This window comes from Lethenteron reissneri, chromosome 60, assembly GCF_015708825.2.
Source record: "Lethenteron reissneri isolate LAM-NWPU_2019-01 chromosome 60, ASM1570882v1, whole genome shotgun sequence".
NCBI classification, from domain to species: Eukaryota; Metazoa; Chordata; class Hyperoartia; order Petromyzontiformes; family Petromyzontidae; genus Lethenteron; species Lethenteron reissneri.
Window position 1 is genome coordinate 1,653,873 of NC_083838.1, and position 16,044 is coordinate 1,669,916.

Sequence of the window (16,044 nt, forward strand, 5' to 3'; positions counted from 1 at the left end):
CTACTCCTCCACTAACTCACCTACTCACTCACTGACCCACCCTCTCACACACTCACCTACTCCCCCCTAACTCACCCACCCTCTCACCCACCCTCCCACTAACTCACCCACTCACTCACTGACCCACACACTCACACACTCACACACTCACACACTCACCTACTCCCCCACTAACTCACCCACACACTCACACACTCACCTACTCCCCCACTAACTCACCCACTCACTCACACCTCACCTACTCCCCCACTAACTCACCCACCCTCTCACCCACCCTCCCACTAACTCACCCACTCACTCACTGATCCACACACTCCTCCCACTAACTCACTCACTGACCCACACACTCACACACTCACCTACTCCCCTCTAACTCACCCACCCTCTCACCCACCCTCCCACTAACTCACCCACTCACTCACTGACCCACACACTCACACACTCACCTACTCCCCCACTAACTCACCCACCCTCTCACCACACCTGCAAGTCGCCTCACCTCTCTCTGCTTCTTCCCTCGCACTGCTCCGCTCTGGAATTCCCTCTCCCACCACCACCGTCACCACCACCACCACCACCACCCTCACCACCACCACCACCACCACCCTCACCACCACCACCATCACCACCACCCTCACCACACCACCACCACCACCCCACCACCACCCTCACCACCACCCCACCACCACCACCACCCACCCACCCCACCACCACCACCTCACCACCACCACCATCACCACCACCACCACCCTCACCACCACCACCATCACCACCACCCTCACCACCACCACCACCGTCACCACCACCCACCATCACCACCCTCACCACCATCACTATCACCACCACCCTCACCACCACCACCACCATCACCACCACCCTCACCACCACCACCCTCACCACCACCACCCTCACCACCACCACCCTCACCACCACCACCCTCACCACCACCACCCTCACCACCATCACAACCCTAACCACCATCATCATCACCACCACCCTCACCACCCTCACCACCACCACCATCACCACCACCCTCACCACCACCACCACCCTCACCACCACCACCCTCACCACCACCACCACCCTCACCACCACCACCACCCTCACCACCACCACCACCCTCACCACCACCACCCTCCCACCACCACCCTCACCACCATCACCACCCTAACCACCATCATCATCACCACCACCACCACCCTCACCACCCTCACCACCACCACCCTCACCACCATCACCACCCTAACCACCATCATCATCATCACCACCACCACCACCACCCTCACCACCACGGTCACCACCATCACACCACCCTCACCACCACCACCACCATCATCACCACCACCACCACCACCCTCACCACCACCACCACCACCCTCACCACCACCACCACCACCCTCACCACCACCGTCACCACCACCACCGTCACCACCACCCTCACCACCACCACCCTCACCACCACCATCACCACCCTCATCACCACCATCACCCTCACCACCACCACCACCACCCTCACCACCATCATCATCACCACCACCATCACCACCACCCTCATCACCACCACCCTCACCACCATCACCACCCTCACCACCATCACCACCCGCACCACCACCACCACCCTCATCACCACCACCACCCTCACCACCACCATCACCACCCTCACCACCACCACCGTCACCACCACCACCCTCACCACCACCACCACTACCACCACCACCCTCACCACCCTCACCACCACCACCACCCTCATCACCATCACCACCCTCACCACCATCACCACCCGCACCACCACCACCACCCTCATCACCACCATCATCATCATCACCATCATCACCACCACGACCATCACCCTCACCATCATCATCACTATAATCACCACCATCGCTACCACCATCATCATCATCTCTCTCCCCCAACCAATAACTTACAACAACATAACTTCGCCCAATGCATCAACCTCACTGACACACACATGCATGAATAAGAATGTGTGTATTTATTCTGGAGGAATCCGATGAGCTATGAAGCTCTTTTCAACGGATGTCCAGTCGGGGCACGGCGTCAGAAAGTTACAACGACAACAACCACAAACACAACAACAACAACAAACACAACAACAACAACCACAACAACCACAACAACAACAACAAACACAACAACAACAAACACAACAACAATAACCACAACAACGCAACCACAAACACAACAACACAACAACACAACACAACAACAACCACAACAACAACAAAAAACACAACAACAAACACAACAACAACAACAAACACAACAACAACAACCACAACAACAACAACAACCACAACAACAACAAACACAACAACAAACACACAAACACACAAATACACAAATACGACACGAGTACAAAGTGTGGAAAGGTAAACAAATCCTCCGAAACGTCGTGATTTTTATTTTATTTTACTTTTATTAATTTTAATGTTTTACCTACGTGACTTTACCGAAAACACCTAAGAATATGAATCCTTGCAGTCACGAAAGCTTCAAATCTAGAATTAGATGAACGTGTGTACACAGCAGTTCAAGTTGCACAAACACATCTATTCCCAAACTTGGGAAAGGTAGCAAAGCAACAGCAAGATCTTACAATCATGATTTCACGAATCACACAATCACGATCTCGCCGATCTCAGAATCACGATCTCACAATCATATCTCACAATCACGATTTCACTGATCTCACAATCACCATCTCACTGATCTCACAATCACGACCTCACGATCTCCTCCGCCGCACTCAGCGCCCCCTAGTGGACAGGGCCTGGTAGTGGTCACGCTGCATCAGAGACACCCGCACCCCTCGAATGTATCGGCCCCGGGGAGACAAAGGCGGCCGGGAGTGGGGCTTGACACACGCTCGCCCCCCCCCCCCAACCTGCCGGCCTCAATAGGTGCTCGCTAAAAGCACTTGCCCCTGCAGTCTATGTAGGCTACACGTGGGGAGAGAGGAGCGCTTGTGTCTTTGGTAACCCACCCCTCCTCCTCCTCCCCCCACCGAAGATAAAAACCCGTGGCGAATGGAAAAACTGGGGAGACAAAGGCGGCCGGGCGTGGTGCTGGTGTTGGTGATGGTTGTGGTGATGGTGTTGGTGATGGTAGTTGGTGCTGGTGTTGGTGATGGTAGTTGGTGCTGGTGTTGGTGATGCTGTTGGTGATGGTGTTGGTGATGGTAGTTGGTGATGGTGTTGGTGATGGTAGTTGGTGATGGTGCTGTTAAATGTGATAGTGGCGGCGGTGCTGATGATGTACATATGTTGAACTTATTTAGCACCGTACGTACCCTGCCGTAGGATAACAACACGAAAAGCAGTTGGAAAGAAATGCGTTAGACAGACAGATAGACAGGTAAGAAGACAGGTAAGGAGACAGACAGATCGACAGGTAAGGATACAGGTAAGGAGACAGGTAAGGAGACAGGTAAGGAGACAGACAGATAGACAGGTAAGGAGACAGGTAAGGAGACAGGTAAGGAGACAGGTAAGGAGACAGACAGATCAACAGGTAAGGAGACAGGTAAGGAGACAGAGAGAGGTCCGATTCCAGTGGGGTTAGAGGTCAAAATTAGTCCGGGATTTCAAAGGAACCCGGGTCGCCAGGTTCGTAGTGCAGCGCGCTAAACCGCTACACCACCGCTCACCACAAGGGACACACACACACCTTACACACACCTACACACACCTACACCACACACACCTACACACCATCACTCCTACACACACACACCTTACACACACACACCTACACACACACACACACCTACACACACCTACACACCTACACACACACCTTACACACACCTACACACACACACCTTACACACACACACCAACACACACAAACACCTATACACACACCTACACTCCTACACACACACACCTTACACACACACACCAACACACACAAACACCTATACACACACACCTACACTCCTACACACACACCAACACTCACACACACACACTCCGACACACATACTCCGACACACACACACCTACACACACACACCTACACACACTTACACACACACACTGACACACACACACCTACACACACACACCTACACACACTTACACACACACACTGACACACACACACCTACACACACACACCTACACACACTTACACACACACTGACACACACACACCTACACACACACACCTACACACACTTACACACACACACTGACACACACACACCTATACACACACACGAACACTCCTACACACACACACACCTACATACACACACACCTTACACACACCAACACTCATACACACCTACACACACACACACCGACACACCTACACACACACCTACACACACACACAACAACCGCCATTCGCCACTAAGTGGCGGTGACGTCATCACGACGTTTGTGCCAGGCCATGTGCACCTTGAGGCCACGTGGAGTGTCGAACGCCCGCTGGCAGGAGGTCACGGGGCAGACCCAGGTGCCACGGGTCGACTGACCGAGATGACCGAGATGACTGGCTGATGCACCACCAGCTGTACCTCCTACTGTGCCAATTTGCTGCGCTTTAGCCACCCGGCGCTCCGCTCGTTGTTGTGAGCGTCGCTCCTCCGCCCTCCGTTGTTGTTGGAGGGCGACTGCCTCCAACTGCCCAGTAGCGTCCTTCACGAGCCTCCTCCACAGAGGCCGATCTTGACACCGCTGGTAGCAGTCATCGGCAAGTACACTCAGCTCCACGTCCTCCTGTACCACATCACTCCATCTCTTCTCTAGCCCGTACCGCGCTCGTTTAGCCCCCTCTGTCCGGCCGAACAAAAGCTGTTTAGGCATGCGGTGGCTGGGCATGCGGGCTACATGACCCAGCCAACGCAGCCTTCATACGGGCTACATGACCCAGCCAACGCAGCCTTGCCTGCCGGAAGAGCTCACCGATGGGACTTTGTCCAGATCTTTCAAGGATATGTGAGCTCCTCACACAATCCAGCCTGGTTAAACCCAGGATAGATCGTAGGCAGGCCAGACTAAATTTTTCTAACCGGCGAAGATGTTCCATTTGGGGGGTCCACGTTTTGCAAGCGTAGGGAAGGGAGGGAATGACTGTGGCCGAGAAGACCTGAAGCTTCGTGCGACAGACCAGGTAGCTTCCACATAGCGTTACACAACCGATGAAAAGATATTGCCGCTCGACTGATTCGGAGACCTCTGCTGTTAAACCGGAGCAGGTCATGAGCACACTGCCCACACACCTACACACACCTACACCCCCTACACACACCTACACACACACCTACACACACCAACACACATACACACCTACAAACACTCTCCTCCACACCTACACACACACCTACACACCTACAAACACACATTTACATACACACACCTACACACCCCTACACACACACCTACACACACCTATACACACACCTACACACACACACACCTACACACACACCTACACGAACACACACCTACACACCTACAAATACACATCTACAAACACACACACCTACACACACACACCTATACACCTACACACCCCTACACACCTACAAACACACACACCTACACACTAACACACCTCCACACACCTCCACGCCTACAAACACACACCTATTCACCTACAAACACACACCTACACACACACACCTACAAACACACACCTATGCACCTGTCCGCACCTATTCCACACCTACACACACACCTCCACACACACACACACCTACACACCTACACACACCTCCACACACACACACACCTACACACACACACGCACACACACACCTATGCACCTGCCCGCCCTCATTCCACGCCTTCCGTCTTGTCGCATCTCGGCGTTTCCTCTCGCCGCGCCTGACGTTGATTGTTTCCGTTCTATTAATAAACCTTCGCTTGACGTCACGTGCCTATCTTTAGTCGCAACCCCGGGCAATGGGGGGGTGGGGGTTGCTACAGATGGAGCCTAAAGCATAGGCCCCCCACCAACCCTCGTCTAAGAATAGACAAAATCGGTGGTGCTATTAATAGACGATGCTATGTCCGGTACACTCGCTCACAACAGGCACTCACCTGCAGACAGGTACGCTAACAATAGCACGGAATTGTCGGCAGCGGTGCGCTCGGAGGCGAGCCGAGATAATTGCGGCTTCGAGGTTGTAACAGAAGTTCAGGCCACGTGGGCGAGATTGTTGACCTTCATGTGACTTGAGCCGTGCTGAGCTGAGCAAGCGATCGGTCGATGTGCCGTGAGTCTCGCGGTATAAACTGGCTGCAGAGTTTGGTGGTGCATGTTGTTTACGTCGTTCAAATGTGAAAATTCGGTCACAGTTCCTATGATCACTGCTGTTTCATTGCTTTTATGGCTTTATTTTGATGATTTTTGAAAAGTTGTTCGGTTTGGCCATGTGTGTTTGTTGTAGTACGGAGTTAGACTGATGGTCTTAATCTAAGTTGTCTTGTGGTTGTTGTTGTTGTTTGACTTGCATCCCACTGGAATTTTTGCACACAGTGTTGGTGTACGGTGCTTTTTCTGCAATATTTTGCTGTCTTTTCTTGGATTTTCTGTTTGCACTTAGTCACTTGAAGAGGTTTTCTTGCTCATGTTTTTGTTTTTTTGTTTGTTTGTTGCGGTTGCACCCGATTCAAGAGCCGAATGGCTCACAGGGCTACACCTAATACATGAAATTTGAAACTTGACCCAACCACGTGTTGACCCGGTCACGTGTTGACCCAACCACGTATTGACCCGGTCACGTGCTGACCCAGCCACGTGCTGACCCAGCCACGTGCTGACCCGGTCACGTGCTGACCCAACCACGTGCTGACCCGGTCACGTGCTGACCCAGCCACGTGTTGACCCGGTCACGTGCTGACCCAACCACGTGCTGACCCAACCACGTGCTGACCCGGTCACGTGCTGACCCAGCCACGTGTTGACCCAGCCACGTGTTGACCCAGCCACGTGCTGACCCAGCCACGTGCTGACCCAGCCACGTGTTGACCCAACCACGTGCTGACCCAACCACGTGCTGACCCAGCCACGTGTTGACCCGGTCACGTGCTGACCCAGCCACGTGCTGACCCAGCCACGTGTTGACCCAGCCACGTGCTGACCCAGCCACGTGCTGACCCAGCCACGTGTTGACCCAGCCACGTGTTGACCCAGCCACGTGCTGACCCAGCCACGTGCTGACCCAGCCACGTGTTGACCCAGCCACGTGCTGACCCAGCCACGTGCTGACCCAGCCACGTGCTGACCCAGCCACGTGTTGACCCAGCCACGTGCTGACCCAGCCACGTGCTGACCCAGCCACGTGTTGACCCGGTCACGTGCTGACCCAGCCACGTGCTGACCCAGCCACGTGCTGACCCAACCACGTGCTGACCCAGCCACGTGCTGACCCGGTCACGTGTTGACCCAACCACGTGTTGACCCAAACACGTGCTGACCCAGCCACGTGCTGACCCAGCCACGTGCTGACCCAGCCACGTGTTGACCCGGTCACGTGCTGACCCAGCCACGTGCTGACCCAGCCACGTGCTGACCCAACCACGTGCTGACCCAGCCACGTGCTGACCCAGCCACGTGCTGACCCGGTCACGTGTTGACCCAACCACGTGTTGACCCAAACACGTGATGACCCGGTCACGTGTTGACCCAGCCACGTGCTGACCCGGTCACGTGTTGACCCAGCCACGTGCTGACCCAGCCACGTGTTGACCCAAACACGTGTTGACCCGGTCACGTGTTGACCCGGTCACGTGTTGACCCAGCCACGTGTTGACCCAAACACGTGTTGACCCGGTCACGTGTAGACCCAGCCACGTGTTGACCCGGTCACGTGTTGACCCGGTCACGTGTTGACCCAACCACGTGATGACCTGGTCACGTGTTGACCCGGTCACGTGTTGACCCGGTCACGTGTTGACCCAGCCACGTGTTGACTCAAACACGTGTTGACCCGGTCACGTGTAGACCCAGCCACGTGTTGACCCGGTCACGTGTTGACCCGGTCACGTGTTGACCCGGCCACGTGTTGACCCGGTCACGTGTTGACCCGGTCACGTGTTGACCCGGTCACGTGTTGACCCAACCACGTGCATCGTTGTTGTTGGTGGTGGTGGGGGGGGAGCGGTGGCGCAGCGGTTAGCGCACTACGCTACGAACCCGGTGACCCTCCCACCCCACCGCCCTCTAACTTCAAATCCCGCTCACGGCCATTACTAACACTGGTCCCGGGCTTCCCTTAGCTCGACTCGGCCTCAAATGAGTGCTTGGTGCGTGATCTGTTGGGGAGACAAAGGCGGCCGGGCGTGGTGCTGGCCACCCACCCCCTCGTGTGCTACAGTGCCGGCTGCTGCTCGCTAACAGCACTTGCCCCAACAGCCCTGTGTGGGCTACACGGGGGACCTTTGTTATTTCGTATCGCTGCAAAAATGCCCGGGTCATCACAGGTTCCACAATGGCGATGTGAGTGAGGACACAGGGTTAGTGTTAGGGGTCGTGTAGTGTAAGAGGTAGTGTAGTGTAAGGGGTAGTGTAGTGTAAGAGGTAGTGTAGTGTAAGAGGTAGTGTAGTGTAAGGGGTAGTGTAGTGTAAGAGGTAGTGTAGTGTAAGAGGTAGTGTAGTGTAAGAGGTAGTGTAGTGTAAGAGGTAGTGTAGTGTTAGATGTAGTGTAGTGTAAGAGGTAGTGTAGTGTAAGAGGTAGTGTAGTGTAAGGGGTAGTGTAGTGTAAGAGGTAGTGTAGTGTAAGAGGTAGTGTAGTGTAAGATGTAGTGTAGTGTAAGATGTAGTGTAGTGTTAGATGTAGTGTAGTGTAAGCGGTAGTGTAGTGTAAGAGGTAGTGTAGTGTAAGGGGTAGTGTAGTGTAAGAGGTAGTGTAGTGTAAGATGTAGTGTAGTGTTAGATGTAGTGTAGTGTAAGCGGTAGTGTAGTGTAAGAGGTAGTGTAAGGGGTAGTGTAGTGTAAGAGGTAGTGTAGTGTAAGAGGTAGTGTAGTGTTAGGGGTAGTGTAGTGTAAGAGGTAGTGTAGTGTTAGATGTAGTGTAGTGTAAGAGGTAGTGTAGTGTAAGAGGTAGTGTAGTGTAAGGGGTAGTGTAGTGTAAGGGGTAGTGTAGTGTAAGCGGTAGTGTAGTGTAAGGGGTAGTGTAGTGTAAGGGGTAGTGTAGTGTAAGAGGTAGTGTAGTGTAAGGGGTAGTGTAGTGTAAGGGGTAGTGTAGTGTAAGAGGTAGTGTAGTGTTAGATGTAGTGTAGTGTAAGAGGTAGTGTAGTGTAAGAGGTAGTGTAGTGTAAGCGGTAGTGTAGTGTAAGAGGTAGTGTAGTGTAAGGGGTAGTGTAGTGTAAGAGGTAGTGTAGTGTTAGATGTAGTGTAGTGTAAGAGGTAGTGTAGTGTAAGAGGTAGTGTAGTGTAAGAGGTAGTGTAGTGTAAGGGGTAGTGTAGTGTAAGAGGTAGTGTAGTGTAAGAGGTAGTGTAGTGTAAGGGGTAGTGTAGTGTAAGAGGTAGTGTAGTGTAAGGGGTAGTGTAGTGTAAGGGGTAGTGTAGTGTAAGAGGTAGTGTAGTGTAAGGGGTAGTGTAGTGTAAGAGGTAGTGTAGTGTAAGGGGTAGTGTAGTGTAAGCGGTAGTGTAGTGTAAGAGGTAGTGTAGTGTAAGGGGTAGTGTAGTGTAAGAGGTAGTGTAGTGTAAGGGGTAGTGTAGTGTAAGAGGTAGTGTAGTGTAAGGGGTAGTGTAGTGTAAGGGGTAGTGTAGTGTAAGCGGTAGTGTAGTGTAAGGGGTAGTGTAGTGTAAGGGGTAGTGTAGTGTAAGAGGTAGTGTAGTGTAAGGGGTAGTGTAGTGTAAGGGGTAGTGTAGTGTAAGAGGTAGTGTAGTGTTAGATGTAGTGCAGTGTAAGAGGTAGTGTAGTGTAAGAGGTAGTGTAGTGTAAGAGGTAGTGTAGTGTTAGATGTAGTGTAGTGTAAGAGGTAGTGTAGTGTAAGGGGTAGTGTAGTGTAAGAGGTAGTGTAGTGTAAGAGGTAGTGTAGTGTAAGGGGTAGTGTAGTGTAAGAGGTAGTGTAGTGTAAGAGGTAGTGTAGTGTAAGAGGTAGTGTAGTGTTAGATGTAGTGTAGTGTAAGGGGTAGTGTAGTGTAAGAGGTAGTGTAGTGTAAGGGGTAGTGTAGTGTAAGGGGTAGTGTAGTGTAAGAGGTAGTGTAGTGTAAGGGGTAGTGTAGTGTAAGGGGTAGTGTAGTGTAAGAGGTAGTGTAGTGTAAGAGGTAGTGTAGTGTAAGGGGTAGTGTAGTGTAAGAGGTAGTGTAGTGTAAGAGGTAGTGTAGTGATAATTGGTTTTTTACCCTTCTATCTGGCAACAAAACTGACACCTTTTTTTACGAGGAGTCATGTTTGCATAGACCACAATACCTGCAGTAATAATGCAAACAAAAAACATAACTCTGATAATGTGCACTGTCCTTGAAGTTGATTGGTCCACACCCGAGACAGCTTTTCTTAGAGCCTAGTCTCACATGGTGTTGGAGCAGATGACGCCAAAAGGCGCACAACTCAAAGACAATGTACCATCAGAGTATGAGAGCTCGGGGTAAGCATTTACACCATTGGAGCCTCATTTGCCAGTAAAAAATATGATAATTGTTTTTTTACCCTTCTATCTGGCAACAAAACTGACACCTTTTGTACGAGGAGTCATGTATGCATAGTCCACAATACCTGCAGTCATAATGCAAACAAAAAACATAACTCTGAAAATGATATTCACTGTCCTTGAAGTTGATTGGTCCACACCCGAGACAGCTTTCCTTAGAGCCTAGTCTCACATGGTGTTGGACCAGATGACGCCAAAGGCGCACTCATCTGAAAAAATTAACCCGTAAAAACAAAGTTTTTCACTCTAAATCCTGTATATGCGTGGCGGCTAGAGTCCTCTCGTCCTCTCGCTTGAGATGGCTGCCACCTATGGGTCAGATGATTGTCTGCCAGCATTAAGCAATTGGTAATTAAATATTTATTTATTTTTCCCTAAATAGTGTAAAATTTAGCAAATTGTTTTTCACGAAAATTAATTGTCACGCACAACGAGTCTGTGTGGAAAACGTCAGCTCGATTGGATCACGGGAAGTGGGTTACAAACGACCGAAAGATTTGCACGGTCGTAAGCAAGCAAGCACGCAAGCACGCAAGCAAGCAAGCGAACTTAATATAAAGGAATAAAAAAAAAAGGCTTCAGTTTTGTTGCCAGATAGAAGGGTCAAAAACCAATTATCATATTTTTTACTGCCAAATGAGGTTCCAATGAGGTAGTGTAGTGTAAGAGTTCGCGTTTACCTGCCTTTCTCCCTACCTATCTTCTTGTATCTCCACCCGTCCACTTTGCCTCTCCACCATGCCTCTATTTTTAGCAGGCCCCGCGTCTATTTTTAGAAAGCTTTGCCCAGAATCCGATCGCGTGGGCGCGTTTGTGAACATAACTGGCCTCCACACCTGAGGCCGTGACGTCATGGAACATCACCTGCATTGGCTGAATTCCTTCACCCCTCCCTCCCTCCCCTCTCACGTGACTCACCTGACTCAGCGGGTGAGCTGTCACCTGCTGACCTGATAACCGGAACCCTGAACACAACCACCACCAATACCACAACCACCACCACTACTACCACTGCTACCACCACAACCACCGCTACCACTGCTACTACCACTGCTACTACCACAACCACCGCTACCACCACTACCACCGCAACCACCACCACTACCACCACAACCACCGCTACCACCACCACTACCACCGCTGTTAACGCTGCCACCACAACTAACGCTACGAACACCACCACCGCCACCACCGCCACAACAACCACCACTACCACCACTATTAACGCTTCCACCGCAACTACCACTACCACCACAACCACCACCGCCACAACAACCACCACTACCACCGCAACCACCACTACCACCACTACCACCACAACCACCGCAACCACCGCTACCACCACCACCGCCGCCACCACCGCCACAACAACCACCACTACCACCACTACCATCGCTACTACCACTAACACCACAACCACCGATATCACCACTGCCACCACCACTACCACCACAACTACCGATACACCACCACTACCAGCAGCACCACCATCACCACCATCACCACCACTACCATCACCCACCACCATCACCATCACCACCATCACCATCTCTACCACCACCATCACCACCACTACCATCACCACCATCACCACCACCATCACCACCATCACCATCTCTACCACCACCCACCACCATCACCATCACCACCATCACCATCTCTACCACCACCATCACCACCACTACCATCACTACCACCACCATCACCACTATCACCATCACCACTATCACCATCACCACCACCACTAACACCACCACCACCAAACTCACATCCTCCACTCTCTCACACACCCCAACATCACCTTGCCCCATTTCCCCCCCCTCCCCCCTCCCCTTATCTCTCTCCCTCCCCCCTCTCTCTTACCTCTCTCTCACCTCTCCCCCCCTCTCCCTATCTCCCCCCCTCTCTTACCTCTCACCCCCCTCCCTATCTCCCCCCCCCTCTTTAACATCTCTCTGCTTATCTCTCCCCCCTCTCCCTATCTCCCATCTCCCCCCCCCCACCTCTCACACGAGTTGCCGTCTCTCGGAGCGGTTCGCTGGCTCCAGGAGTGTTGAGAGCTCTGTGGGTTGTGGCACTGTGGGTTGTGGCTCTGTGGGTTGTGGCACTGTTGGTTGTGGCTCTGTGGGTTGTGGCTCTGTTGGTTGTGGCTCTGTGGGTTGTGGCACTGTGGGTTGTGGCTCTGTGGGTTGTGGCACTGTTGGTTGTGGCTCTGTGGGTTGTGGCTCTGTTGGTTGTGGCTCTGTGGGTTGTGGCACTGTGGGTTGTGGCTCTGTGGGTTGTGGCACTGTTGGTTGTGGCTCTGTGGGTTGTGGCTCTGTTGGTTGTGGCTCTGTGGGTTGTGGCTCTGTGGGTTGTGGCACTGTGGGTTGTGGCACTGTGGGTTGTGGCTCTGTTGGTTGTGGCTCTGTGGGTTGTGGCTCTGTGGGTTGTGGCTCTGTTGGTTGTGGCTCTGTGGGTTGTGGCTCTGTTGGTTGTGGCTCTGTGGGTTGTGGCTCTGTGGGTTGTGGCTCTGTTGGTTGTGGCTCTGTGGGTTGTGGCACTGTTGGTTGTGGCTCTGTGGGTTGTGGCACTGTTGGTTGTGGCTCTGTGGGTTGTGGCTCTGTTGGTTGTGGCACTGTTGGTTGTGGCTCTGTGGGTTGTGGCACTGTTGGTTGTGGCTCTGTGGGTTGTGGCACTGTTGGTTGTGGCTCTGTGGGTTGTGGCTCTGTGGGTTGTGGCTCTGTTGGTTGTGACTCTGTAGGTTGTGGCTCTGTGGGTTGTGGCACTGTTGGTTGTGGCTCTGTGGGTTGTGGCTCTGTTGGTTGTGGCTCTGTGGGTTGTGGCTCTGTGGGTTGTGGCTCTGTTGGTTGTGACTCTGTTGGTTGTGGCTCTGTGGGTTGTGGCTCTGTTGGTTGTGGCTCTGTGGGTTGTGGCTCTGTTGGTTGTGGCTCTGTGGGTTGTGGCTCTGTGGGTTGTGGCTCTGTTGGTTGTGACTCTGTTGGTTGTGGCTCTGTGGGTAGTGGCTCTGTTGGTTGTGGCTCTGTTGGTTGTGGCTCTGTGGGTTGTGGCACTGTTGGTTGTGACTCTGTGGGTTGTGGCTCTGTGGGTTGTGGCACTGTTGGTTGTGACTCTGTAGGTTGTGGCTCTGTGGGTTGTGGCACTGTTGGTTGTGGCTCTGTGGGTTGTGGCTCTGTTGGTTGTGGCTCTGTGGGTTGTGGCTCTGTGGGTTGTGGCTCTGTTGGTTGTGGCTCTGTGGGTTGTGGCTCTGTGGGTTGTGGCACTGTTGGTTGTGGCTCTGTGGGTTGTGGCACTGTTGGTTGTGGCTCTGTGGGTTGTGGCTCTGTTGGTTGTGGCTCTGTGGGTAGTGGCTCTGTTGGTTGTGGCTCTGTGGGTTGTGGCTCTGTGGGTTGTGGCTCTGTTGGTTGTGGCTCTGTTGGTTGTGGCCGTGGCTCTGCGGGTTGTGGCCCTGCGGGTTGTGGCTCTGTGGGTTGTGGCCGTGGTCTCTGTGCTGCAGGGTTCAGGCTCAGGGGCCACGCTGCGGAGTTCCATGGGGCTCAGGGAGTTCACGTGCGGGGGGGGTGAAGGGGCTTGGCGCGTTGTGGGTCACGGGGCTTCGCGTTGGGGGTTGGATTCCGTCGCTCCGTCTCCCCTTTGGGTGACCGCTCGGCTTGCCGCTCTGTGATGAGTCTCGACCATCGTTGGATCATCGTCACCATCATCATCATCGTCATCATTATGGTCATCATCATCGTCATCATCATCATCGTCATCATCGTCATCATCGTCATCGTCATCATCATCATCATCGTCATCATCATCATCGTCATCATCGCCATCATCACCATCATCGTCGTCATCATCATCATGGTCATCGTCATCATCATGGTCATCATCATCGTCATCATCATCATGGTCATCATCTTGGTCATCGTCATCATCATGGTAATCGTCATCATCATCATCATCATGGTCATCATCATGGTAATCGTCATCATCATCATGGTCATCATCATCGTCATCATCATCATGGTCATCATCTTGGTCATCGTCATCATCATGGTAATCGTCATCATCATCATCATGCTCATCGTCGTCATCATCATGGTAATCGCCATCATCATCACCATCATCATCGCCATCGTCATCATCGTCACTTTCTGGCCGTGACGACGTCCTGCCCAGGTCCCACTCCTCTCAGCGCTGTGGATGGTGGTGACGCCTCTACCCCACGTGCTCCTCAGTGCAATCACCACCAACACCACCATGGTATATCTACTGCTGGGTGATCAATGTGATGGTGGTGACGCCTCTACCCCACGTGCTCCTCAGTGCAATCACCATCACCATGGTATATCCACTACTGGGTGATCAATGTGATGGTGGTGACGTCTCTACCCCACGTGCTCCTCAGTGCAATCACCATCACCATGGTATATCCACTACTGGGTGATCAATGTGGTGGTGGTGATGTCTCTACCCCACTTGATCCTCAGTGTAATCACCACCACCATGGTATATCCACTACTGGGTGATCAATGTGGTGGTGGTGATGTCTCTACCCCACTTGATCCTCAGTGTAATCACCACCACCATGGTATATCCACTACTGGGTGATCAATGTGATGTTGGTGACGTCTCTACCCCACGTGTTCCTCAGTGTAATCACCATCACCATGGTATATCCACTACTGGGTGATCAATGTGGTGTTGGTGATGTATCTACCCCACGTGTTCCTCAGTGTAATCACCATCACCATGGTCTATCCACTGCTGGGTGATCAATGTGGTGTTGGTGATGTCTCTACCCCACGTGTTCCTCAGTGTAATCACTACCACCATGGTATATCCACTGCTGGATGGAGATCAATAATTCCTGAATGCAACGTGCTCATCTTCCTATATCTCTCTCAAACGAGTACCTGGTGCGGTGTGTAATCGCCGCCGTTAGGGAGACAAAGGCGGCCGGGTCATGGCGACGGCCACCCACCCACTCGCGTGACCGCTTCTGCCCTTCACATGTGCTCGCTCACGAGTCTGGTAAATGGTCCCGTGACAGAATGTCGCCTGTCAGAGTTTGTGGGTGTGTATGTGGACCTTGAACGCCACGGTGGCCAGGAGATGTTAACTACCTCGCCTGGTGTGCAGGAAGTCGTGGGTTCGATCCAGACCCTGACGATGCCTGCTGCTGTATATTTGGAGTTTGCGTGTCTCGCTCATCATCATCATCACGGTGGCTAGGAGATGTTAACTACCTCGCCTGGTGTGCAGGAGGTCGTGGGTTCGATCCCGACCCTGACGATGCCTGCTGCTGTATATTTGGAGTTTGCGTGTCTCGCTCATCATCATCATCACGGTGGCTAGGAGATTTTAACTACCTCGCCTGGTGTACAGGAGGTGGTGGGTTCGATCCCGACCCTGAAGACGC

The 16,044-nt window shown here is 52.7% G+C and overlaps 1 protein-coding gene across 1 annotated transcript; it reads left to right on the forward strand.

Annotated features, from left to right (window-relative positions):
- Window positions 1-820: 820 nt before the first annotated feature.
- On the forward strand, window positions 821-14,201 carry LOC133357832 (mucin-2-like; the record flags this gene model as incomplete). The annotated part of the gene is given in 7 exon segments (XM_061575974.1): window positions 821-1,134; window positions 1,185-1,553; window positions 2,077-2,176; window positions 2,224-2,334; window positions 11,945-12,154; window positions 12,156-12,441; window positions 14,134-14,201. Coding segments are annotated over 7 exon segments (1,458 nt in total), but the record flags the coding sequence as incomplete, so codon positions are not given.
- Between the last annotated feature and the right edge of the window lie 1,843 nt (window positions 14,202-16,044).